Source organism: Madurella fahalii (genome assembly GCF_045866475.1).
Source record: "Madurella fahalii IFM 68171 DNA, scaffold_6, whole genome shotgun sequence".
In the NCBI taxonomy this organism is placed as follows: domain Eukaryota; kingdom Fungi; phylum Ascomycota; class Sordariomycetes; order Sordariales; genus Madurella; species Madurella fahalii.
Genome location: NW_027263976.1, coordinates 1,835,447 through 1,861,314, shown reverse-complemented (window position 1 = coordinate 1,861,314; position 25,868 = coordinate 1,835,447). Strand labels below are relative to the sequence as shown.

Sequence of the window (25,868 nt, the reverse complement as noted above, 5' to 3'; positions counted from 1 at the left end):
GCCCTTGGCAGGGAGATTTATTGCCGCAAACCACCGCCCTTGCCCGGCCTGGGGGACAGCGACTAGGCTGCTTTGGGCAAAGATCAAAGAGGGAGATCGACGAAGCCAACCGCCGCCGTGGACTCGTGGTTCCCAAGCCCCTGGGAGAGGGTCAGGGTTTCTTTTTTACTCTATTGTCCATTATCTTCCGTTAGGTTGCATCAAACGCCCAAGTCTCGGGCTTTCACAACAACGTGTCCTGGCTGTCCAACGACAAAATTCCAAGCATAACCAGCTAGCCGAGTTTTTGTAGCTGATAGAACAATATGCGTTAAAGTAAGGTACCCATCCTCGCTCTCGCGTGGCTGCGGGGCCCTCCACGAGTTCTCGGCACCCCGGAGTCGTCATGCCAGCGGCTAATGGGAATGACCCATCACATACCGCGTGGAGCGCACTACATGGTTGGTACAGTACCATAGGGAAGCCATAAATATGTACAGGGCAAGTAAGACGCAACACCCAAATTCTTTACGGCGTATCATCTCTAGGCTTAGAGGCCACCGCATCCCGGCCATTCGGCGGCATCAAAACGAGACCGCTTGAGGGCGCCGCCATGCCTCTTCATTGGGAAGCAGGACTCTCGGGAACAAAAAAAGAAAAAAAAAAAAAAAAAAAAACGCAATCGTCGCCCCGGAAACTTCGGAAACCATCCGGTCGCCAAAGGAGATTGCATACCCACCGCCCATATGTGGAATATTTATGTAAGCGCAACCTCGTTCAACCCAACGAGTGTAGCACCTGATGATACAATTAATTCAAATACATGGAGTACAGACTGTGTTGCAACTTTGCTGCACGTTCAGCTTCAGGCCGGGCTTTTCCCCTTCACCCGCCCAACCCCCCCCCCCTCCCCTCCCCTTCCTTCCCCGGATTAGTCTCTGCTTGGGGATGCGGGATCCCTCCTTTCAGCTCCAACGGCCCCCTTCTTGATCTGCTTCTCCGCTTCGCGAAGTTCTTTGATGTGGTCATCTATCATGGCAATGTCCACTTCGACCCGGAGCAGCCGTTCCTCGAGTATCTTCTCATAGTCTGGGTCTGACAGACGAGTAAACGGGCTCCATCTCGCCCAGAACCCCTTGCTGGGGGTCGGCGGAGCCTTCGCTGCCTTTGCTGCCCTCCAGTTGGCAATTGCTTGGCCTCCCGCTCCAAACAACGAGAACATCAAAGCTCCTGGGAGCACGTTTCTTGGCCCCCCTAAAAACAACATCAGCTCGTACTCCTAGTCAGGTACTCGGTGTGTTGGTACGCACGTAGCAAGCCGCCAAACGTTCCAGCAACACCGCCAGCCACCGTGCTTGCCTTGACTTTGTCTGTCGGGGCAGCGACTTCTTCTCCGCCAAAATGGTTGAGAGCAACCTGCCGAGCCCCTGGGAACTTGGTCAGGATGTTTCACGTAGAAAGCTGACCCTCAGCGGGGAGCTCACCATAGTAGCTGGTAGCCAGTGTGAACCACTGCCCTCCTGTGATGACTGAGAAAAATACAGTCGGCGCGGACCGGACGATGCCTGCTGCGGCACCAGCGAATAAACCACATGCGCCTAGCATATGTCAGAAGTCAGGACGAAACACGGTGAGTGGTAATTCGGGGCCATACCGGCAACGGCACCAACTTTGAGGGAAGGGATGACGATTTCTATCAATTCGGGCGGGAGTGGCTGTTGTTGCCTTGACGGCGCAGGTGTCGTCGTCCTTGGCTCTGGGGTTGCGGGGACTGCAGTGCGGCTCCGAGCATTCCCATCCTCTGTATCGTGGAGAACTATTCGCTTCATGGTCGCGAATCAGGCCGTCACGGAACCCGCAAGAATAAAGTCTGAGTTTGATTTCAAGAGAGAAACGTCAGGCAGTTGGTAGCTCCAGAATATTAATCAAAACATCGATAGGACCGTGGAGGATTTAATCAGGGGATACAAGCCGGGAAAGACTGCGCTGGCTCAGAGCCACACCAGCAAGTTAAGCACAGAATGCAGAGCACCGGTTCCCCTACAATCCGCTTAACCCTTTTTGCATTAGCGTAGCATGTGGACCACCAGCGCACTGGGCTGCCAGACAGAGGGGAAAAAAAAAAAAATAAAAAAAAAAAAAAAAACAAAAAAAAAGTCAACCCTCATTCCTCAAATCGACCGCAGCTGATTTTTCGCTTCCGCCCGCAACCCCAAACCACGTTATAAAACCACCACCCACTCGGTCGTGAACAGCACGTATTCGCACTCCCCCTCCCCCTCCCCATCTGTCTCCGCTTGCATCGCATCCGGGGCTGCAGATAGATTCTTCATCAGGCCAAGAGACTCTCCTCCATCTCAATCATTGTCGGAGACTTGCATCCCCGGCAAACGACCTTCTTACTGCGCGCTCCGGTGGTACATCGCAGCGCGTGGGCACAAAACCCGCAGTCATGGGTGAGCAGCGCCGGAACAACCCCGCCGCAAAGCAGAGGCCGCGGGGCCTTCATTCTCTACTTCATTGATTGCTTACCCAGTTATTTAGCTCCCAAGAAGAAGCAGGAAGTCCAAAAGCTTTCTCTAGGCGATTTTCTGAACGATACTTGTGAGTATCCCCCTCCATGCCAAGGCGGTCTCCGTCAGTCGGTGCCGCAGGCCTCTGGGCTTGCCCCTTTGCCTCAATCGCAGACTGACCGGACAATGCAGCGTTTGGTGGCGGCGGCGGCGCCTCGTGGGCGGATGAGGTCGAGGACACATATGGTAAGTAACGGCATCCCTTGAAAAATCCTCTTGTTTTTGTGCTGATTTTGCCAGCTTCCGGTATGCAACGTTGCAGCAGCGAATTGATGAGCCGAGAGACAACTGACAGTTGCTAGGCACCCAACCGCTCCCCCCCTCCGAGCGTCGCGGCCCATCGACCTCGTACGGCGGAAACACTTCGTATGGCGGAGGCGATAGGGGTATGTCGCGCGCCCCCCCACAACGATTTGCAGAATTCGTAATTAATCCTGGTCCCTCAAGGCTACCACTCCCTCCGCGACAACCTTCCGCAGAAGCTGCCCGACAAGCCACCTTTCACCGCTCATCTCGGAAATCTGTCGTATGATGCCACTGTCGAGAGCGTTACCGAATTTTTCGAGGGCTGCGACGTCGTGAGTGTGCGAATCATTGAAGACCGCGAGCAGAATCGCCCCAAGGGCTTCGCATATGCCGAGTTTGCCGACCTCGAAGGCCTCAAGACCGCTCTCACACGCGATGGAGTGTTGTTTGAGGGTCGGAACATCCGTATCAAGGTTGCGGATCCACGTATGTCTCCATCTTACCCGTGGATTTCGTCCCGTGGACTCACACTTTTTTCCTCTTTGCAGCGAGGGGTGGGTTTGAGCGAACCGATGCCCTCCGTGACCTAGATTGGTCTCAGCGGAAGGGTCCTTTGGCTGATCTCCCCGGCCGTGGTGGCGAAAGGCGCGGCCCCGACTTCGGTGAACGTCGCGGTCCCCGTGACTTTGGATCCAGCGACGATGGCAAGGTCCGTGATTTCGGCAACTGGGAGAGACGTGGCCCCCTGTCTCCTCTGTCCCCGCCTGAACGCCCCGAGTCCCGGGAGGGTTCTCGTCCCCGCACCAACGAGGGCCGGTCCGAGTCGTTCCGTGGTACTCGGAGAGCCTCGCCCGCCGCCTGGGGCCCGGGTGAAGGCCGCCAGGAGGGTTCCCGCCCGCCGCGCCGTGAGTTCGCCGAGCGCCCAGAGCGTGCCCCCACTGCCGCCGAGAAGGATTTCAATTGGCGTAACAACATGCGCCCGGATTCGGCCAAGTCGTCTGGTCAGTCTCACGAGGGTACAGAGGCACCCCCTTCGCCGGCTGGCCCGGCTGCAGCTCAGCCTGCCGGAAGGCCGAAACTGAACCTTATCAAGCGGACCGTCTCGGAAGCGACTGATGCCACTCCTACTGCTGTCAGCGCTACCGATTCCAAGGCCAGCCCGTTCGGTGCTGCACGGCCCATCGACACAGCCGCACGTGAGCGTGAGATTGAAGAGAGGCGTCAGAGAGAGAAAAAGGAAGCCGAGGAGAAGGCAAAGGAGGAGAAACGTGCTCGGGAAGCCGCCGCCAAAGAAGCCGCCGAGAAAGCTGCCGCTGAGGAGGTAGCCAAAGCCAATGACGTGGCGAATGCCCCTGCGGATGAGGTGAAGGCGGCGGCAGCCGAGGAGGGTGCTGTTAACAGCCCGTCGGGCGAGCAGAAGATTCCCATCCGGCCTCGTGAGGCTCGGGAGAGTGCCGCGGTGCCTAAATCGCGGGCAACTGAAAGCGGCAACTGGAGACAGGCATCGGGTGAGCAGCGTGCCCCCTCCCGTGGCGGGCATGCCCCAAGCGGTCCCCGTCGCGGCGGGCCCCCTCGTGGTCCTCGCAGCGATGCCGGACGGCCGCCCCGGTCCAACGGAAACAGCGCTGCCCCGCAGCAGCCTCAGTCTCCCAGCGTCGAGCAGAGCCCCTCCACGCCAACTGTCGACGAAGACGGCTGGACCATGGTCCCTAACAAGAGCCGCCGTGGACAAGGCAACCGCCCAATCGCGCCTTGAACATACAATGCGGCCCTCTGACGCCGCGCTCGCCGCTTGGTCCACTTCGGTCTGGTTGGGCCCCGGCGAACGCTCTAGCGCTGTGGCGTGAATGGGTACCAGCATTCTCCGCTGCCCTTCGTCACCTGCGCACGCTCCACCGTCACCCATCTACTCGCTCCTTGACTTGGATAGCCTGGCGTCAGCGCTATCGACATCACACACATCCCTCCTACTTCGTCTCGTTGGAGCGAGACGAAAATATACTGGGTTTGCTTTTCCTCGCCCGCACTACTCAACTCCCGGGTTGACGGATCCCCCGCTCATTCCCTCCTTGCTCCTACCTGGCTGGCTACATTAGCCGACACGACTCTAGCGAACCGACCATCACTCCAGCTTTACCAAAAAGTATGCATCTCGCGATTCTTGGTCATGATGTCTTTATGCACAGGGATGCGGCACGGTTTCTCGATGGATTCTTTTCTTTTTTTTATTGTTGTTGTTATTTCCATTTAGAATGAGGGTGCCCCCTGCCCACATGAGGCGGCGGCCAAATGAAACGATGTGGATGCGGGATGCGGGTTTCTCGGTCGTCATGGCAGGTGTCTTCAGCTTTGGTATGGGCACAATCTCGACTCTTCTGGACGGGGGAAAATATCCTAATAGATCTGGGCGCAAGGTATTGGAGGCGGGTTCCCTTTCACACCTTTCGGGATCCTGCCTGTCCTTGGGGTTCTTCTTTTTTGATCATCTCATGCAGTCTGCCTACCAGCTTTATGCCTTATATGGCCGAACTGCCGGGACTGCCCTTCACACATGGGTGTGGCCTGGGGTGCATATCAAACCGGTGTGAAAAGCTGGGTGAACCGTAGGCGGGCAGGCAAGCCCGAATGGCGATCTCTGCTCAGTTTAGACGAGGGATAGCAAAGATGAAAAAGTCAATAGGACACGCATAGTTTCAGAGACGGCGATGCTTGTGAAGGTTAGGCTGTTACAGTGAAAGACTCACTATGATGTGTTAGATGATGGCTGAACCTCGGGTTTGTCTCTTTCATATCTGCCTCCATGGCTCCTTGTATACGCGGTACTCAGATCCAACCACTACGCCCGCTCTTCTCCGTCCCAATAACCCAGCGCGGGAAGGGGTTCCCTACAGCATCACGACAAAGGGAGCCAGCCACCTGCATGGAGACGGCTCATCTCTTCAGCGTCTTTTGCTTCTGCGCGTCCGTCGCCACATTCCGCCCCTCCACCAGCAGGCCCTTGCGCTTCCTGACCCCGTCCATGTAGCGCTTGGCCACGTTCTCGCGGTCGCCGTACTCGCCCAGGTCCTCGAGGTCGTCCTCGGTGAAGGGCACCCAGAAGGGGTCCTCGTCGAGGATCTCGAAGCCCGTGAAGATGAGCTGGGGCTGCGCCGCGCCCGAGGTGCGCTTGCGCATGTCGTCGGCGAAGCCGAAGGATTCGGCGACGGGCAAGAGCGCCTGGATCGTGAAGAAGGGCGTGCCCTCGTTCATAGCCTCCGACTGGACGCGCCCGCGCCGCCGGGTGAGGACGTCGTAGACCCGGCCGAGGACTTCGGCTGGTGAAGAGGGAAGAAGGGGGACGGGGGTTAGTCTGAAATCGAAGGGAGGAGAAGAAAACGGACAAGGGGACAAGAGGAGGCTGGCTTACTGGATGCTTGGATCTCGCAAGAGTACATTGCTAGCATGAGCCGTGGGGACCAGTCCAGGAAGGCCTTGTGGATAGACTGCTGGACTGTCTTGATCACTTCGCCCGTTAGGCGGCCGAGGCGGTCGCGCGCCGAGGCCGCTGATTCGTCTTCATCGGTCGGCGAGGCCACCGAGACGTCCTCGATGAAGACTGCTATACCCTGCACCGGCTCGTGGCAGAGCGGGCCGTGCTGTGTGGCGAGCTGGAAGCCGTAAGTGACTTTGTCGCTGAAGTGGCGGGGGTCGAGGGACTCTGAGAGTGAGGGGCGATTGTCTAGGTTCTTATTGTTGCTATCGGAGCTGAAGGCCTTAGGGAAGAATTGCTCCTTAGTAGCGTCGATAAGGAGGTTGGGACCTGTTCGCCGGGGTCCAAAGGAGATGATCCGGTCAACGATGCCCTTCCAGGTGTCGAGACGATCCTTTCCGCTGTCGAACTGGGATTGGAGCTCTTTGCCCAACTCTTCGGGGGAAAGGGCTTTGCGAGCCTTTGAAAGTTCGTCGTCGGCTTCGGAGGCTCCGGCGGATTCGTCCTGGGCAGCGCCGTTCTCTGCTGCTCGTTCTGGAGACGTCGCTTCACCCTCTTCCTCGGCAGCTTTGCGGTCCGAATCCAACCGCTTGACACCGCCCGCATTCTTGACGAGGAAATCTGTGACATCAGAGGGGAGGGGCCTCACTCGCAGTGTGACTGTCACTTGCTTAGAGCTTGTCACGCCAACCACCACACCGCGACCGAGCTCTTTGTTGACGGGTGGACGCATCTCTTCGGCCCGGACAATGGTTTCCCGGTATGGTACGATAGGCGCGCCAGCTTGGATTTCGCAGCCTGCGAATCGCTCCCGGAGATCTGTCAGGCACCGTTCGAGATGCAGTTCGCCGGCAGTCAACAAGACGTGCTCGCCGCTGGAAAATTGTTCATACTCGGCACAGGGATCACTCTGTACAAGCAGGTGAAGGCCTTTGATCATTTTATCGAGGTCATACGGGTTGACGGGCTCTAATGCCACGCGGACGATGGGCCGGCCGTGGAGGTTTGCAACGCCAGCTAGGTTAACGGATCCTTCGAGTTGGCTGCAGAGCGTCCCAGACTTTAGGATGCCGCTGCCTTCAAGCCCCCGGATGCCAAAAACGACACCAGCAGGGACCGAGTCAAGAGGCTCGAGGTTGCGGCCCATGAACATGTAGAGCGCGGTGACCTTGGTCTTTTTGGGCACTGGTTCAGTAAGGGGATGGGCGGGGGAGAACTTAGGCGGCAGGACGTAGATTTCGTCACCGACCGACAAAGTTCCAGAGTAGATTCGAGCGAAGCCAACAAGGTGCTCGGGCTCGACTTCCTTCTCGACTTCCCCTTGTACCTCCTGCTCAAGGGAAGCGCCCGAGAACGCTGTGGCGAGGGCATCCATATCGCTGCCTTCGCCCATGTTGCCTTGCGCGCGAGCCGCCTCGGCACGCTTCTGCCTGGCTAGCTCTCGCGCCTCCTCACCACTCATGGGGCCCCGTCGCTTGTTTTCGGGCAACTCGCTCTCTTTGACGGATACCATTTTGCTCACATAGGCGACTACGGGATCTGATGAGCCCTTTTTGAATGAGACCACGGCGTCCTTGACTCGCGCGTCGATGTGCTCTCCTCCCGGGACCTCTTGCAAGAGGAGCGGAAAGCGTTCGGCCTGTGCTGCCCTCGGTGATGGAAGCGACTCCACAACGGAAACCAGCAAAGCGACCGAGAGCGGTAGCCAAGAGGAAAAGACGGTTGTGAGGAGAAGCCTAGGATCCCGCGAGCGGAGGACATGAAGAGGGACGGTGAGATTCAGAGACTTGATGATTTTCTCAAGGAGAGCGGCATCCCCCTTTCCGTTGTCTCCACCAATGGTAGCTTGGTAGACGGCCCATATCTGTTCAAGCACTAGCTGGACGAATATGGGTTTCAGTGGCCTCCCCTTCAAATGCTTCGGCCCTAGGACCTTTCTGGTCTTGGGGTCCAGATAGAAGTTCCCCCACAAGACCTTTTCCAGAATGCTCCGTTTGATGCCGAGTTTTTTCTCGTAGAGGCCGGCAAACTGCCTTACCGTGAAAGCCCAACCATCGATGGCGCTGCCAAAGATGACATTGTTCTTTTCAGGGGCGAAGTATAGCTCCTCATCATCTCTCTCATGGAACTGAAGATCCCCAGGGTCAGCTTGTTGATCAACAAGCTTGGCCTCTTTGGCCACCGAAGCAGCGACTCGCTCCTCCATCTTCTCGCGCCAGTTGAGGTCTTCCTCCATCCGTTCGCCCTGGAAAAAGCTCCCGAGGACCGCATTGACTTGCTCTAAGAGCTTGCTTAGGTGAATATATGCCTCGCCGGGTGTCATTTTGAGCTCGGTGACGAGCCGGTCTATCTTGTTGATGACCAGGAGCGGCTTCAACTTCTCAATCCACGTTTGTCTTAGGACCGTGACCGTCTGGCTGCACACTCCCTCCACGGCGTCGACCAGGACAACGGCTCCATCGCAGAGACGGGACGCTGTCGACACCTCGCTGCTGAAGTCGATGTGGCCGGGTGAGTCTATGAGGTTGACGAGGTATTCTTTTGGTTCAGGGGCCGCGTCAGGATTCTGCCTCCGCAGCATCGAGAAATAGAGAGAGATGGCTGACGACTCCATGGTGATGCCCCTAAGTTGTTCGTCCGGCCGGGAATCCAGGTACCGGATCTTGCCTGCCAGCTTTGGCGAGATGATGCCGTTTGTGGCGAGAAGCGCATCTGTAAGCGATGTTTTGCCATGGTCCTAGGAACGGACGTGAGCTGTGGTTCAGATTAACTATGTTTCGGGTGCCGGACTTTCATACCACATGTGCTAGGATGCAAATCTGTGGAATGCGGTCAGCGCCACTTCTTCAGAGAAAGAGCAGTAAAAGATGGACTTGCATTTCGCACATCATCGGCGCTTTGCTGGAGCTTTGCCAGCTTCTCGGGGCTGACAACAGGCATCTCGCTGGTGCTCACCACGAGCCTAGGAAAATGCGGTGGTAACTGGGCCGCTAGCTACTCCTGAATGTGCGGTTTGTGTTAGGGGTCATCTACTACGTTTGGAGAATACAGTGTAGAAACCGCGGGGGGGAGTCGAAGTCTGACTAACACCTCAATGGCTGCCCAGACGAGGAGGGAAAGTGGGATGTCTGGTGGGGCAAGGAGCCGACGCCGGGTTGATATACCGGATACAACAATTTCAAGCTCTGGATCATAATGATTCAGGATGATGCCGCGACCGGCTGAAGACTAGCTTTAGCGTCATGCGGCCTGAGCAAGTCCCTGAGGCGTGAGTGCGCGAGGGTAACACTGGGGCTTAGTGAAGCGCATACTCTACCGGGTTTCGGTGCGTTTCGTCATTGTCCTCCATTAGATGCTCAGGTACCTTTCGTATGTAATAACCAAGGTATCGTTAGCTATCGAGTTTGCTGGTACACACCAAACCCTAGCGACCAGCAAAAATTCACGCTTTGCGCCCCTCAAACACAAAAATCGAGCCCCACCGAGCAAAGCATTTCCGGGTCTTTGCGACGGTCACGACACTACCCACCGCTGCCCGTCAAAGAAAGTCTGCAAGACTCCCGACCCCGCAATCGCTGACGCTAAAAGTGCCTCGAGCGATCAACAACATGAGCACTTTCCAGAACGGCATGGCGCCCGTCCGCGCCATCGAGGACGACAGCGATGTCGAGGAAGAGGCCCTCGTCGCCGACTACAGGGAGCAGGTGCAATACGAGGGTGGTATGGACGAGGTCGACCAGGCTGCCCTCGCCCAGCAGACCGACGACATCCAAGCCAAGCTGGCCCAGGCTGCCCAACCGCTGGACTTCCAGGCGACGCTCGAGACCAAGTTCCAAAGTTACGACAATTATTGCGGTCTCTTCCACTTCATCCTTAACTCGGAGAGCGGCCCTGTAGACCTCGAACCGCCGTCGGTCAGTTCCCCCACCCCGCCGTCGCTTTGCCTGGATCACTTTTGCTGACTCCCTTTTGGTGCGGTAGTACTACTGGGCTTGGGACGTCATTGACGAGTTCATCTACCAATTCAACACATTCTCGTCATACAGAGCAAGGATCGCACGCCAGGGCAGCAATGAGGAGGAGGCCCAGGTCTTGCGCGAGAACCCAAACACATGGGGCTGTTACAGCGTGCTCAACGTGCTCTACTCCCTGATCCAAAAGTCCCAGATCACGGAGCAGTTGGCGGCCATGAGGAGGAACGAGGACCCCATGGCCGTGGCCGGCCCGTACGGTTCCAGGAACCTGTATCGCATGTTGGGATACTTCTCCATCATCGGCCTTCTCCGAGTCCACTGCCTTCTCGGAGACTTTAGCCTCGCGCTCAAGACGCTCGACGACATCGAGCTCAACAAGAAGGCCATGTTCGCCCGCGTCATGGCTGCGCACTTCACAACCTACTACTATGTAGGCTTCTCGTACATGATGATGCGCCGCTACGCCGACGCCATCCGCATGTTCAGCCACATCTTGGTCTACGTATCGCGGACCAAGAACTTCCAGAAGAACACGCAGTACGACTCCATCTCCAAGAAGAACGACCAGATGCTCGCCCTGATCGCCATCTGCGTCGCCTTCCAACCGACCCGGCTGGACGACACCATCCACACCGCCCTGCGCGAGAAGTATGGCGAGCAGCTCCTGAAGCTGCAGCGCGGTGGGCCCGAGTCGCTCCCCATCTTTGAAGAGCTCTTCAAGCTCGCCTGCCCCAAGTTCATCTCGCCTGTGCCGCCAGACTTCGAGCACCCCGAGGCCAACATCGACCCTATCGACCACCACCTGTCCATCTTCATGGAGGAAGTCAAGACGAACATGTGGAGCCCGACTGTCAAGTCGTACCTGCGGCTGTACACCACCATGGATCTCAAGAAGCTGGCTGGCTTCCTCGACGTCAAGCCCGAGGAGCTGCGCTCGTGGCTGCTTGTCAACAAGCAGCGGACCAAGCAGTTGCGCTGGACCGATAACGGGTTGCTGGAGGGCGATTTGGTCAACATCAGCGACCTTGACTATGCGATGCAGGGCGTAAGTAACTCCCGGCGCCTTGGGGAATACCGCAACAGGACTGACTCTTCCATTCAGGACCTGATTCACATTTCGGAGGCGAAGATGGGCCGCAAGCTCGTTGACTGGTATCTGCGCAATCTCTCTCGCACATACGCATGAACAGACCGAGCTTGCGACGAATGGACGGTATGGGTGCTGGCAACAAGGTAGAAGGGGAGAATCTACTCGCGCCTTGCCCTGGCCGTCTTAGTCATTGTGTAATCGTGGGTTTGGGGTCTGAGGGCTACGCAGGTCTTTGTCAGCAGCATTGCATATCAGGCGTCGGATGGGACATACGGAGGGATTCAGGAGCGGCCGCGGGCAAGGCTGGCAGGCAAAACAAGTATCGACGGCAGATACTTTAAAAAAGACGGGTCTTCTGATCTTAGACGTTATCCTGCCCTGGACGAATGGTTCGGTGGAACCAAGCCGCATCGAGCAAGCATACGCAAGATGTGAACGAAGGGGGTGGCGGTGATTGCAAAAAGGAGCACAGTCAAATCCCAGAAGAATAAGGAATCAAGATGCTTAATTTGAATTTGTCACAGGTGCTCAGTGAAGTCCTCGGGGTCTATCTCTGCCAAAGAGTCGTGCAGGCAACCCCGGGGCTCCGCGGAAGGGGACGGAGGTCCTGTTTTTACGAACGCTGCCATAAGCACATACCTCATGCATGTAGCCTACCTACCTCTACACTACTTTTACATACTTCACTCTCAATGCCGACCGCCAGACTATGCCAAGATGAACCGGGCAGGGTGCTGAAAGACCTCGCGGCCTCGGTAGCTTCCCTGGCGCGGATGCGGCCATCCCCAAGAGTGAGGCCTCCAGCGGCGTTGTGGATGCCCCAAGAGAGCTCCATCCCGCCACCGCACGCAAGCGTCTCGGGGAAGGGTTATGCATGCGACTCGACAGGGGGACCACACGATCCCGGTCAGATGCTGCAGCAGTAGAAAGTGCGGCTTGCACAAATCCCTGCATTCCAACCCACGCAGCTCTCTCGGGAATCGTCGGTCCTTTCGGGCCATCTATCCCCCCTGCAAGCTACAAGACGAGGTCCTTCTGGGACCGTGATTCGGGTTCGGCGAGGCTGCATATGCATGCCAAGCATGTTGCCCTGCGAGAGTGGGGGCATCAATGAGATCAGTGAGGTCCTTTTAGAGTACAGCAGATTGAAGATCAGCCCTTCTCGCCCGAACATCGTCCCAAAGTGCGACCCTCAAAAGGTTGAAGTCTGGTCAGACCTCCAATTGCCCGGTTTCTGGGCCGTTCATCGACCATTACCTGTTCTGGCCTGTGACGGATGATATACCGGGCGGGGCTGGTTGCCCAAGGCGCAACGACTGACTGGCATGAGAGCGATACCTTGGGTCCTTGTTGACATTATAAGGTTTGGTTCGACCAAACTTGCCCCGCTTTGCCCTTGCCACTACCGCAAGGGAGAATACCTAGAAAAGAAAATAAAACGCCAAGAAGAGGAAAACGATTGTTACGTATATGACAGAATCCATGGTCATACCGTTGGGATTGTCATGTCGAGAACTCTCGTACGTGTGTATCATAGGGGGGGCAGTGATCTGACAATATCCGGGTCGGCCGGTTCCTTTGTCCAGAGTCTCTTGGCGACTTAGTCGATCATGCCTAGTTATTCACAACCAAGTGCAGATGTGCTGGCTTGGGGGCAGGAAATACAGTCACTGACGATGAGATGGGACAGACCAAGCTTTCTTCTGTGCCCAGACGATAGGGCCTTGGCAGCCCACTGAACTTGCCAAGTGGTGACCGCCTTTAGCGACTTTTGCTCCCATCCTCCCTCCCCCCCCTATTGTGTGTCCAACTATACACTTGCAAATTATCACTTAGAATGGAAGAATCGAGGGGCACGCACCGATCCCGGCCCCCGTTTCCTGTCGCGGATTGCTCTGCACCAGTGTAAGGTTCCCCGGATCCTGCGCCGCCTATAACGTCCATCTCTTGCACCGGCAGCTGACCCCGCCCTGCTGGATGAGGCGCTGCCCGGTGTCTTGGTCAGTCTTGGTGCCCGTCGCCAAGGTGCTAACTGGTGGGGTTGCCGTCAGCTGGAAACCAGCGCACAGGTCCCCAAGGAAACTGCCAGAATCTCTCCATACCTGGGTGCGGCGGTTCAGCTAAGGGGAGAAAAAGTCAAAAGACTTATTTGCAACTCTAACTGGGTTATATATCGGGATGCCGGCTCAGACACATAGATGTCTCTGACAACCGGAATCCGCCCCAGTGAGCGGCGGCCGCTATTGGGACTGCCTAATGGACGTTGCGCCACAATGCGATCATCGCTTTTGGCCTGCCCCGCTTCTCCCACCCAGAGGCTGAGCGGGGTGGGAAATGCCCTCAAAGCGGTTAGGCACATGGCGGAATACGGCGCATGTGTCAGATCCAGATTCTTCCAGGACGCAAGGCTCAGGAGCGCACTAAAATAACGGCCTGACCATTGCCGCACCCGCGGTCCCGTTGGGCCCTAAGAGTGACATCCCTCCACTTGCCAAGACAGAAGAGGAAAAAAAAACTGCAGGAGGATGACACCTGCGGAGCTCGAGCCGTGATGATATCTAACCACTGAGGTTCCAGCCAAGCTTCGGCTTATTATTTACAGCTACCGCCCTTCTGACTCTAGTCCAGTCCTTGGTTGCTTTGCGAACGTGTGTCCTGTCCGACAGTTGTTCCCGCTAGCTGGCTCTTTTTACTTTTTCTTTTTCTTTTTTTTTATTTATGATTAAGGTCTGCGTGACAATAATCAAGCTTTGACGGGAAGCGCGTTCCTAGCCGTTGTCACCGGCCCCGCCAGAAGATACTTCCTGCGGTCAACACTCAGCTCCCTCCCTTAGGTAACTAAGCTTTCCCTCCGTTTGCACACCACGGCTCTCCATTCCGCAATCCCACGGCCGCGCAAAGAGTCGCAATCTCCCTGGGGTATTCAGCATCCAAAGTACCGTTCCTTGACCGGCCCAAGATTTTACGAGCATCAGATCTTTTACACCAACAATCACCTTGCCCTGCAGACGCCGGCCAGCATCTGTCTGTCTGGTGCCGCAGCGCAGCAGTCACCGAGCGTTGCGCAACGCTCCCGCGTACCTCAATGCAAGTTGTCGCAGGATAGCCTCTGCTGGCCTCGTTGTGAGGCCGTACGAGCACTGGCATAGATTTCAGCAACGGCTATCCAAACGAGTCTCCGGCGTACGATGGCCGAGACCAAAGCTGAAGATGTGGCCCGACTAACTTCCTCGCCGCCTGTGGCCAAGAGCCCCGACTCTGATGTGTCACCTCGCACCCAAGTGCCCTTGGTCACTGCCGACTATTTCTCGGCCAAGTCTGACGCGCGTCGAGAGACAAAGGCATTCCCAGCCTTGGTTTCGAAATATATCAACGGCCAGAGGCTGAATGGGAGATCCCCTCCCTCAATGGCCGCGTCGACGGATGCTAGCACCACCACGCTGGCGTCGATATCGGAAGAATGCCCGGTGGACAGTTCGCGGCATTCGTCGAACGACAATAGCGAGCGCCCCTCTGCCGCGTCCAGAAAGTCCTCGACAGCTTCTGTCACGTTCCGGCCGCCACGTAACCCTTCGTTACCCCAGGGTAATCCACGAAAGACAGATAACCGACGTCTTCGAGAGTCGTCGCCGTCTCCTGTGAGGTGAGTGCTGGCCTTACGTGTTTAGCCGTTTTCCCTTCTCGGCGCGGCGCAGAATGGCCCTTTCCAACCGAGGCTCGCGCACCTGTGCTGTAACCCGGCCTAGTGGTGCTTCCTATTCCCGGATGCCTGCATATCCCTCCGACAAGAAGCTTCGCATACCTTCTCGATGTTCGCGTTGGGTCGCCTCCTCGTGACGACGCCCATGGGCTACGGAGCAAGTGCACAAGCCGCGGTGGGTTGTTACTCGGAAATGTCGCAGGCGCTCGGGATTCTACGCGAACCCCCTTCTCCCAGAATCGTTTAGGCTTGGTGCCGGTTCCAGAAGCCGGATAGGAACTGTTGCCGCCCACCCGATAAGCAGCTGATTGTTGATTTCCCCCACCACCTGGACTTGCACCCCACCCAGCGAGCAGAGGCTCCGAGAAACAGTCGAGTGGGTGGTGAGACGAGAACAAGCACCGGCTGCCAGCCGTGCGAGGCCGGCTAATGAAGCGCCTCGGGACTTCACCTGCCATCATCACCGTCGAGAGAACAGGCACTCCCTGGCTTCCGCCAGTCCGGTGCTCGCCGATGGCTAAACTCCAAATCTCGACCCCGCCACCCCACCAGACTGGATCGCTGGATCTGGCTCGACAGATGTCATATCTCCAACCCAAATCCCGTTAGCAGGACGGCTTGCAGAGGGTCCATCCTATGCTCGCTTCTGCACAACAACTCCTTACAGCACCCAGGACTTTGTGGCTGTGCCTCCCGAGTCGAGATCCCCGGCGGCCGATGCACATGCAGCACGCATCACGTTTTCCCCGCGTCATATTCCCCATCCCATCACCCAGCGCCGCTCGCCGGCTATCCACTTGCGATCAGATCTACAAAATTCCCGCAAAAGGGTCGCGTGCTCTCCATCCGTTGCATCCCCTGTTTCTTGAATCCCTGCACCTCCCTTGCCTTCTAGTCGTCATTATTCTTTGTTCCATTGGTCATCTGTTGGAAATCTATCTGCTGCATACTCGAGAGACCAAAGATTGGTAGCCATGACCACGCTAACACAGAGTCCCGTTCCGGCCCCCAGGTTCCAACAGCATGTCGGCTTTGATAACCTCCCCGTCGGCGAGGCTACCAAAAACAATCCCTCATCGTTTACACTGCAAGCCAGGCACCGGGGTTACCAGCCGTCGCGGAGGTCCCGCACCTTTATGATTGGGGTGGACGAGCATGCCTATTCCGATTATGCGCTGGTCTGGCTGCTGAATAACATGGTGGACGATGGCGATGAGGTGATCTGCGTGAGAGTTGTCGAGAGCCCCTTCCGCCCTGGAGAAAAGAACTACCAGGAGGAGGCAAAGAGGCTCCTCCAAACAATCCAGGCCAAGAATGAGCTAAACAAGGCCATCAGCATTGTTCTCGAGTACTCGGTCGGGAAGCTGCACGACACCTTCCAGCAATTAGTAGGTTCCCCAGTGTGACTTGGGACAGCGTTGGCTCTATGGGTGGCTGACGTTAAGTGTCTCATGGGGTGACAGCTCGGGATTTACAACCCCTCGATGCTCGTGGTTGGCACCAAAGGACGATCGCTGGGAGGCATTCAAGGACTGGTGAACACGCGGAACTCGTTCTCCAAATACTGTCTCCAGTACAGCCCCATTCCGGTCGTGGTGGTTCGGCCGGACGACAAGCGGCAGAAGAAGAAGGAGAAGCGCTCGCACGACCCGTCGCGACAGAGCTACGCAACCATGCTCGCATACAATGACGGCAAACACGAGGCTGACAGCGAGGCCAGCAGCGTGTACGAGTTTGAGAGGAGCATATCAGCGGATGAGGAAGCGCACCGCGTGGCAGCAGCGATTGGGCTCCCTGCGAGATTCGATCCCACCATCAAACCGTACAAAACTCGTAGCCCGCAGCCTCGCCAGGCGTCGCCATCAGCGGCCCAATCCCCTCCGCCAGGGACGACTTCTACCTCGCCGCCCTCGACGACGCTCCCCACTGAAAGTGGTGACGAGGACAGCGGCGACGACGAAGACGAATTCGAGATTGAAGCCATCTCGGGCAGCCAGGTCGTACCAGGAAAAGCAAAACAGACGGGGCTTGACGAGCAGAAGGAGCGGCTTCACGCCATGGAAGTAGGTGAAGCTGCCGCTTTGCTAAAATCGGGCAAGTCGGGTAGCCTTGAAGATGATGACGATGACGACGACGGGTCATCCCAAGAGAGGGCGGCAGACGAGGGGTCCAAGCCATAGCATGCATTTTGTTCCATTGCCTAGACGTCGGATGCTTCAGAGCATGCTTTCCCCCGGTCCGTTCGCTAGGACCGGGAGTAACACGGGAAATGCGCCCGAGGAGCTGCAGGCATGATGATACGGAATGCGGCGAGAGCATAGCAACGGTCTAGCATTTTTCGAGATGCATATAGAAACGCGCGTGAGGCGGACGGCGAAGCAGGAGCAGAGGAGCAAAGGAGCAAAGGAAGAGGGTATTTTGTGTGTAACAATTTTTCCTTGTACAGTCTTGGGTCGGCGGCACTCTCCAGCGATGTGTTTATGTAGACAATAATGCTGCTCAGTTATCTTTTACAAACTTCTGGGTGTGTTGTAGACTCCCATGCGTGATGGACAGCAGCATTGCGGGATGCAGATGCCATATTTTAGGGACTCCGGGCTGGATCGGATTCTTTTCGGTCTACATTCCACAAGGGCCACAGCCTAACGCAGAAGGCTGGTGTGGTCTTTGTTCTCAATGGTTTCGTGTGTTTGATGCCCTGGGGGGTTGCGGCGGTTGTGGGCGAATTTGTGGTTATGGTTCCCTATTCGCCTTCGGGGACTTGCATACCCATCTTGAGCATACACTTCTCCTCCTGCTTCTAGTTTGGATCTTGAAGCTCGCCATTCTCGCCTAATGTGTTTGAATGTAAGTGTTCAAGGTAGAAACTGATACTATTTTAAGAGATGTAGCAGCTGGGAATAGACTCTATTCGAATCTGTACTCGTGTAACCTGCATGGGTACCGCTAAGCACCGCTCTGTTATTCAGCTATTTCTTGGGTTTTCCCGCAGACGCTGCTCGCAGGGGTCTTCTCTCAACGAAGGTTGGTTACAACGGGCTGTGCTATTTGAAATTCCTGCCAAACGTAAGAGCCTGCAATGCAGCTAGGTAGTCCTTGTAGCCTGACGAGCGTGTGGCAACCCGAGCGCTGCTAGGTAATAACGTTCCAGGGCCACGAGCGCAGGGTAGGTGCTGTAGAAAAACTCCTTTTCTGTTGATATAGAACCAATGTGGCTAACGAGCGCTTTGATTAGGTGCTTGGAACCAGCAATCGCCAGCATCTCAAGTTGTTAGTATCCTGATGTTACCATCCTGTAGCCAAGGTACTCGTCCTGTACAGTACCACAATTATGTACAGTACCGTACGCATGCAAGGCCCAGGAACAGTGCCGCCGGGGAATGCAGCCTGTTTTGATAGATGGAGGGGCGGGGCGGCAGTTAGGTGGGGTCGTGGTGGCCTGGGCTTCCAGATCCGGGTCCCTTGGCTGAATTAGTGCCATGTGCGCAACGTCGAAGTTGTTCCTAAAACCGAACAAATATTTAAGAATGGAAGCGACCAGGACGTGATGCAGACCGGACCCCCAGCGCGACCATGACAACAAACTTTCCACTACTTCCAACTATGCGCACTTATAGTTGAAGCTGTACAAGCTTACCAGAGACGTATAATGCCGCCGCAACCGCCGTCGTCCGAACGCAAAGAACACGAAGCGATAGCAGGCCACCGGACCTCGAACCCACCTCTCACACACAACAACAACAACAACGACACCGGTAACGCCAACTCTGACATAACATGCTTCCGTCAGACGACGGCGACTCCGCCGCATGCGGCGCCGGCCCCGACGGCAGCACCGCCTGCTCCGCTCCCAGCTCATCAACCCCGACGCTCCTCCTCTCCCTGACCCCGGTCGTGCTCACCTTCCTCCTCGTCTCCTCCGTCTCCCTCACCCGCCTCTTCCCCATCCTCGCCAACCTCCCCACTACCACTACCACCAGTAACAGCAGCAACACTGCTCTACCGCACCCCAGCGTCCCTATTGACGACGGAGAAGAGCACTTCCTCCCGCCGTCGGCGCCGCCCAGCCTGGTGCAGGCGCACGCCGGCCGCGCGGCGCGCTCGCCGCGGCGCCGCCTCGCCGCGCTGGCGTTCGCGGCCACGCTCGGGCTGGCGGCCGTGCTGGCCGAGCTGATCCTGGCCGAGATCCTCGAGGTGGACGACCCGCGCGCGCGCGCGCTGGCGCTGCGGGCGACGGTGCCGACGCTGGTGGTGCTGCTGGTGGGCGTGGTGCCGTTCCTCGAGGCCCACAGCGTGCTGGCCGCGCGCGGCTGGCGGTTCGGCCGGGACGGCAAGGGCAGGCTGCACTCGCGGGCCGCGTGGGCCGTGTTGGGGGCCGTGTTCGCCGCGTGGCTGGTGGCGTTCTGGGTCCTGGGGAAGGTGGTGGCGCCCGGGGCCGGGTATGGGTTTGGTATGATGGGGGGGGTTGGCGCGGAGGAGGGCTTGTGGAGACTGGCGGGCAAGGCGACCGGTAGGGTGTTGCCTGGGGAAGAAGGGGCCGTTGTGGATAATACCGCCATGACGATCGGGAGGATCGGGTTGGGGGCCCCTGGGGTGTTCGCGGGGGACGGGGTTGGGGATGGGGGTTTGTCGAGAGCCTGTTTGGAGAGGATAGGGGTGATTGGGATTTCGTTGATGGCGTTATTGTCGGGTTTTGCGAGCGTGTCGAGCCCGTGGCATACGTTTGTGGATAATCGGGCGTATCGGAAACGGCCAATCACGGATGCGGATATCGTGAGGAAGCAGGCTGGGCTGGATGCGACGAGTGAGTTGTTGCTAACGAAGCGGCACCGGCTGAGGTCGCTGCAGAGAAAGGCGCAAGCCGTCGCGGAAGGGATAGGGGGTGGGACCCCTCACGGGGTTGCTGCAGGGCCGTCCGGTGGGCTGGTGGGCAAGGTCCTTGGGTCTATCAAGACGTTCGCTGGCAGCGGTGAGGCTGCCGAGATCAAAGCACTGCAAGTCGAAATATCTGGCCTCGAGACGATGGAGTCCAACCTGGCGGCATCTTTGTCCCACCTCAAGTCGCAGAAAGCGGCCCACGCTAGGGATGGCACCACGCTCGGCCGTCTGCTAGCCGTCCCACGCTACGCCTTTGCCGTATACTGTGTGTACCGCATCCTAGCCACCACGCTTACTACCCTCCGACGGGTGTACTACCCGTCAGCCTCCTTCTCGTCCTCGGACCCCATCAACCGCTTCCTCGGCCTGCTTGCCAAACACTGGGACCCCAAGCTGGACCAGCTCGCTTGGGCGCGCCAGATCTCGTTCCTGCTGTCCGGCGTCATCCTGGCGGCGAGCGCAAACTCGGTCCTGCAGACCTTCCGGCTGTTTGCAAAGTGGGCTCCCGGCTTGCTCCACCAAGCCCAAGCGAATCTAGCTCTCTTGATCGGGCAGGTAACGGCCACGTACGTGATTAGCGCCGGGCTGCTGCTGAGGAGCAACTTGCCGCGGGAAGTCAGCCGGTCGGTCGGGGACGCCCTCGAGAGCGCGCTGGAGCCCGGGTTTGTGGACCGCTGGTTCGAGGGATGGTTCTTGCTTGCAAGCATCGGCACAGCAGCGGGTATTTGGGTGGGCAGGAAGGTCGGCGGTGGGTTTGGAGGTGGCTGGGATGAGTGGGACGAACTTGGTGGTGAGGAGTTAGGGCAGAAACGGTCTTAATTTTGGGAGATATCCACTATTGTTGTACCCGTAGTTGGGCTGTGCTCAAACCATATGTAATCAATGAGCGATTCGATTTCGGGTTCTGATATGGACGGGCAATGTCTGGCGAGTGATTCCCAGAGGAATTTACGACAAGAGGCTGGAATTGCGCCAACTCCTTCTAACGGCGTCCCGAACATATTTACTAGCCAGTGGTTAAGAAAAACAGCCCAACTTAGCAAGCGAGTCCGGGCCATAGACTAAAACAGTCGAGGAGCGGCTAGGAAGATGTCAGGCGGCGGCAGAGGCAAGTGCTCTCCGTGTGTGTTGACCGAGCTAGACTAGGATATCCGCGCGCTTATAGGACTGTCTGTGGAACCGCTCAACGCTCGAGGACTGTGAGAAAAGTCAAAGCCAGGTACTTATAAGGCCCGCTCAAATTTCCATGCTTCGTCCTCCGAACCAGACACCAAATGCCATATCGCTGTTTCACCGAAGATGTCAATACATTAGCGTTGACCAACTTTCTGCAACACATACATCGCACGCCACACACCGGACAGACTGTCGTCTCTTCTCCACGGCGGAGCGATAGGATCCTGCAACCTATGGACATCGATGTGGGCCTGGTACACGTCACGGGTGCTAGCCAAGTCATCGTCGCGACCAACGCAGCGATGTCGACAGGCCTTACCTGGTCAGTTTGGCAACACCTCCAACAGCTTAACCCCATACTGGAAAGTAACTGCATCCTACAACAGGCCTATTTAAATGTGATGAATGTGAGCCATATGCGACCACAAGAGGCAGACGGGAATTGCTAGGGTTAGGGTCTACAATGCGCCGCATCGTTGTTCGGTTCGAGCCTCTTACTCTGCAAGTCTTCAGCTTCAGACCTGCAGCGGGCCACAGCCAGCTCTGGGAAAGGGGAGTCCGGGGGTGACTGTGGGGCTGTGGTTGGACGGCCCAATCAAGTGCGCGTCAGGGGTTCCCGGGGGTCTCCCTTCAAACGTAAGCCTTTGTTTCGTTTCGAACTGGAGATGGCTGTTGTCCAATCCAATCTGCCCGCCTGCCTCCCGGCACCATCAGGGGCAGGAGGGAGCGTGCAACGCTCAGGCCATCTTTGCTGTCTTTCTGCCCATCGCCGGGTGTCATTGAAACGCGGAGACTGCAGTCTGGAAACATTTGGTGACAGTTGGCTGCGCAAAGATGACATTTGACTGGCTCGGTACCAGCCCCGTCTTCCTTTACATCCCGATCGAGCGCTCGAAGCGAGTGGTTCGAGCCTCCTTCGCTCCCGAGTCGGCGCTGTCCATGGATCGTGGACGCACCGGTGCCTCTCGAATAAACAGTATATGGGGGGAGAGCCGCCCGTTGATCGGCTTACTGCCTCCGGGTCCGTGCCTCAACCTCAAGACCCTTTCTTTCCCGTTTGTCGTTTCTGTTATTGGGGGAGATTCAACCACCTGAGGCTGTGCCTCGTTCTCTTCTTGTGCTTTCAAAGGCGGAATCTGTTTGTTATTTGCGTGGTCGATCGGCCGCTTCTTCCCGACCACTCACCATCACCGCCGCCGTTTTCCGCCACCGAATGAGCGATCAGCATTGCAAGGTCAAGCTGTCGGTTGCCTCGTTCTTAATCTTCGAGTCTCGGGCAGAGCCCAAGTTTTAAAAAGACGCAGCGTGTCACAAGGGCAAACCCGCCCCTCCTCCCCCCCTCCCCTATCGCTGCATTACGCTTGGATCACGGCATGAGCGAGTCCGCCGGAGCACAATAACCCCTCTTTCCCCGCCGATGCCATTGGGAAGCGACGCATATCCAAGCAACGCCGGCTGCTTCTACCCGCATTGATTGAGACAAACTCTTGGCTCTCGCGTCCAAGGCGCCCGACCGATCGGATCTCCCGCCATCGCGGTCTTCTGACGCAAATCGTGTTTCGGGTCACCGCACGGCCTGAGTAGCGAAGTTGTCCCGGCTGCCGACTTCTGCCGCCGTCCCGTCTTCGCCCTGATCCCTTCTGTGCGAACACCAGGGAAGAGGGGACGAGAACTTACAATCGATCGACTGCGGAACCCGGAAAGGAGAGGTTGAGCGTCTCCGGTTGGGAATATCCCAACGTCCGACGGTGGTCCAGCGCTTTTTCATCCGACGGCTCCCAGATTGGTGGGGTTGTCAACAACATGGGGCAATCCCAGACATGGTTTTCCTCGCAGGGGATTGCGCTGCTTTTCGTGATGGCCTCGACGGCGTCAGCCATTTCACTCTCCAACTTTGAGACTATCGTTCCGAACACGGTTCCGATCAGCTGCATCTTGGTCTACAACAATGACATCCCCGGGTGCACCATCAACGACTTTGTGCAGGGGAGTACGTGTTCTGCCGCGTGCATCAGGGGCCTCGCCGATGTCCAACGAAATGTTCGGGCGGTGTGCAACGACGTCGACGCGCCGCTGACGACAGTGTTGGGCCAAGTTCTGGCGGGCAATTTGAGGGAATTGCTCTGCCCGGGCGCATCTTCGGATGTGCCAGTCTCAAGCTCAAGTAGGACTTCGGCGAGAGAAACCACAAGGACGCGAACCTCAAGTAGGCCAGCGCTCATTTTTACTACAGTTCGCTCGACAACAGTCTCGACCTCGACCACGGCGACCCCGACAGAGGACCCCGTCGTCTCGACGACGACTGGTCGTCCTGATTCGCTCCTCCCGTCGCCTGGCCAGTCGTCGACATCGACGAGCACAGAGTCGAGCTTAGCGCCGAGCGCGTCGCCCGAGCGGAGACCAAGCTTTGGCGAATCTGGCGGCGGAAGTCCTTTTGACATTCTGACCTTCAGTGATTCAAGGCGACTTACTCCTCACTGGGTGGAAGCGGCGCTTGTTGGCTTGGCGTTGGGTTTGATACTCGCACGGTAGCCACCTTAATCGTGGGGGAGGTGTGGGGAGGTGAAGCAGCCGGTTGCTGCATTGAAGGACTAATGTCTGTAATGGACGACGCCGGGCTTCATTCGAGCATCCTTGGGGTGTTTGACGGCGGCATGCTATGACGGGATACTTTGGTGGGGTTTATGAACTAATCGCCTGCTTTGCATGGGAACGAAGGCTGGCCGGGGAAGAAGCTGTACAATTATCACGAGGGATGGCCATCCGGGGGAGGTGCGCGTCTAACTCGGAATTGCGATCTCGCATTGCCGAAGGTTTATGTAATTACAATGATACCACCTGAATTCAATTCACGATTAACTAGGAGCGTCCTCTTCGGACTGCAGAGAGGGCCGCGACGTGCTGTAACCCACATTACAATGCCTATCATGCATCTGCACCGGCGGTACCTACGGGCTCAACTAATGATATGTGGCATAACCGCATTTGAAATAGATCAGCAACGTTCTATATTGTTAACTCTTTTTCTTCTTCTGTTCACTGTTAGGGTTGGATTTCATCATAACATGAGACGCTCTTTTCATGAAACTCACAACTGGGACTAGCAAACCAAGATACAATTCGCAAAGCTAGAGACAGTAGCTCGTATGTAAAATACTGCGTGAAAGATGTACACGAAAAGTCATCAGAAAACCCCCGTTCCCCCCTTAGACAAAGACGGAACATCATCATTCAGTTCAAGCCCCCCCCTTCAAAACGCATCGTCTTCGAAAAAGCCATTCAAACATCGTCCCAGATAATCCCCGTCCCCCCACTACGCATTCAAGCCGTCGAAGCCCACAGATCCCTCATCTGGATCACCCCGGGGATGCTCGCCAGCAAGCCGACCGTCATGTCGCTGACCAGGCCCTTCTCGCTGCCCCAGTGCAGCGTCAGCGGCGCCCACGCGAGCTGCCGCACCGTCTTCTTGGTCCACTCGGCGCGCTGGGAAGCCGACTGCGCCGCGGCCGCCGGCCCGAACCGCTCCGCCGCCAGCCGGCCCAGCTCGATCCCCACGTACCCGGCCCAGAGCCGCGCGCTCCACCTGTACGCCTTGCCCTGCTGCGCCGGCGTCAACGACAGGATGCCCCGCTGCGAGAGGTAGGCCGCGTTCTCGAGCGACTGGAAGGTGACGCAGAGGGCGAGGCGGGTGAACTCGATGGCCGTTTCGGCGAGGGTCGGGCGGGTGCTGCTGGGCGCGGCGAGGGCGTCCTTTTCCGAGGTGGATGTGGATGGTGGTGGTGGTGGTTGGCGGAGGAAGGTGCGGCGGAGCAGGCCGCGCGCCCAAAAGTACATGCCCAGCAGCGCCCACAGGCGCATGATCATGCGCGCCTCGCTGAGGAGGGAGGAGAGCGAGGACAGGCGCTTGGAGAGCAGCAGGGCGAGGGCGGCGGCTGAGGGGAGGGTCGTCTTACCCGCTGCTGCGGCGGCGGCGGGCGAGGTCACCGGGGCGGAGAAGACGAGGGTTGTGCCGCGCGGGAGGGCGGCCACGAGGGCGATCCACTCGCGCGCGGACCGGCGCAGGGCGGATTGCGAGAGCGACGAGAGGACCGCGGCGCTGAGCTTGGAGCTGTAGCACAGGAAGAGCATCACCGTGTCGATGCCCGAAGGGGTGGACAGGCATTTGTCGAGCCGGGTGAGGAACGAGTCGGCATTGGAGGGGATCGCGGCGAGGAGGGCGCCGAGCGGCAGCGGCTTCCGCTTCGGGGTGGAAGAAGGCGGCGTCGACGAGGGGATCGGCTCGCCCGAGGGCAGGTCGGCGATGGGGACCGCGACGGGTGCCTCGGGCTCGGAGCCGGCCATGGCTGCTGCTGAGTCGGCCATTTTTACTCTTCTTCCTTCCTCTTGGTAGGGCTGATTCTCTTGCGATGCTGAGAGTCGAAGCGACGTTCAAAAGCTATTCTGAGTGGATTGAGGGCGGGTTTTAGCGGTGCGGAGGCCGGGGCAGGGCGGGGCAAGGACTGGGGCAAGCTCGAGCTGTCGCAGGATCGAGACTGAAGGGATCTGGAATTCAACACCCGAGTGGAACGATCATGGCTGAAAAAGGGGTTTTACACTACGCTACCGTCGTAGCAAGGCATGAATTCTCGTCGATTGAAGTCTGAGCCGAGCGGCGGTGTCTTCCCCACACGGCGCCAGGTCCCTGGACCCGATCCGGGATCCGCAGCTTGGCATGCCAAGGAAGCTCGGCTCCTCTGAGCCTCGGTCCGCGGGGCGGCAGTTCCAGGGCCACAGTTGCCTGCCA

The 25,868-nt window shown here is 57.6% G+C and overlaps 8 protein-coding genes across 8 annotated transcripts; 5 read left to right on the top strand and 3 right to left on the bottom strand.

The window, feature by feature from the left end:
- Window positions 1-910: 910 nt before the first annotated feature.
- MFIFM68171_10578 (uncharacterized protein) lies at window positions 911-1,808 on the bottom strand (the record flags this gene model as incomplete). Its single annotated transcript, XM_071065997.1, has 4 exons — window positions 911-1,233; window positions 1,290-1,406; window positions 1,464-1,577; window positions 1,634-1,808. The coding sequence occupies 4 exons, from the start codon at window positions 1,806-1,808 to the stop codon at window positions 911-913; spliced, it is 729 nt and encodes a 242-aa protein (XP_070922098.1).
- A 623-nt stretch (window positions 1,809-2,431) lies between these two features.
- Window positions 2,432-4,554, top strand: TIF3 (Eukaryotic translation initiation factor 4B; the record flags this gene model as incomplete). Its single annotated transcript, XM_071065996.1, has 6 exons — window positions 2,432-2,435; window positions 2,524-2,583; window positions 2,685-2,738; window positions 2,855-2,938; window positions 3,000-3,284; window positions 3,347-4,554. 6 exons carry the CDS (start codon window positions 2,432-2,434, stop codon window positions 4,552-4,554), a joined length of 1,695 nt encoding a protein of 564 aa, XP_070922097.1.
- Window positions 4,555-5,729: 1,175 nt separating this feature from the next.
- Window positions 5,730-9,207, bottom strand: RIA1 (Cytoplasmic GTPase/eEF2-like protein (ribosomal bioproteinsis); the record flags this gene model as incomplete). Its single annotated transcript, XM_071065995.1, has 4 exons — window positions 5,730-6,112; window positions 6,205-9,004; window positions 9,066-9,086; window positions 9,145-9,207. 4 exons carry the CDS (start codon window positions 9,205-9,207, stop codon window positions 5,730-5,732), a joined length of 3,267 nt encoding a protein of 1,088 aa, XP_070922096.1.
- A 668-nt stretch (window positions 9,208-9,875) lies between these two features.
- On the top strand, window positions 9,876-11,427 carry MFIFM68171_10575 (uncharacterized protein; the record flags this gene model as incomplete). Its single annotated transcript, XM_071065994.1, has 3 exons — window positions 9,876-10,181; window positions 10,249-11,286; window positions 11,344-11,427. 3 exons carry the CDS (start codon window positions 9,876-9,878, stop codon window positions 11,425-11,427), a joined length of 1,428 nt encoding a protein of 475 aa, XP_070922095.1.
- A 3,092-nt stretch (window positions 11,428-14,519) lies between these two features.
- On the top strand, window positions 14,520-17,211 carry MFIFM68171_10574 (uncharacterized protein; the record flags this gene model as incomplete). Its single annotated transcript, XM_071065993.1, has 3 exons — window positions 14,520-14,974; window positions 16,044-16,419; window positions 16,495-17,211. The coding sequence occupies 3 exons, from the start codon at window positions 14,520-14,522 to the stop codon at window positions 17,209-17,211; spliced, it is 1,548 nt and encodes a 515-aa protein (XP_070922094.1).
- Window positions 17,212-18,808: 1,597 nt separating this feature from the next.
- Window positions 18,809-20,728, top strand: MFIFM68171_10573 (uncharacterized protein; the record flags this gene model as incomplete). Its single annotated transcript, XM_071065992.1, has 1 exon — window positions 18,809-20,728. The coding sequence occupies one exon, from the start codon at window positions 18,809-18,811 to the stop codon at window positions 20,726-20,728; it is 1,920 nt and encodes a 639-aa protein (XP_070922093.1).
- A 2,160-nt stretch (window positions 20,729-22,888) lies between these two features.
- MFIFM68171_10572 (uncharacterized protein) lies at window positions 22,889-23,617 on the top strand (the record flags this gene model as incomplete). Its single annotated transcript, XM_071065991.1, has 2 exons — window positions 22,889-23,249; window positions 23,319-23,617. The coding sequence occupies 2 exons, from the start codon at window positions 22,889-22,891 to the stop codon at window positions 23,615-23,617; spliced, it is 660 nt and encodes a 219-aa protein (XP_070922092.1).
- A 789-nt stretch (window positions 23,618-24,406) lies between these two features.
- On the bottom strand, window positions 24,407-25,447 carry MFIFM68171_10571 (uncharacterized protein; the record flags this gene model as incomplete). The annotated part of the gene is made up of 1 exon (XM_071065990.1): window positions 24,407-25,447. One exon carries the CDS (start codon window positions 25,445-25,447, stop codon window positions 24,407-24,409), a length of 1,041 nt encoding a protein of 346 aa, XP_070922091.1.
- Between the last annotated feature and the right edge of the window lie 421 nt (window positions 25,448-25,868).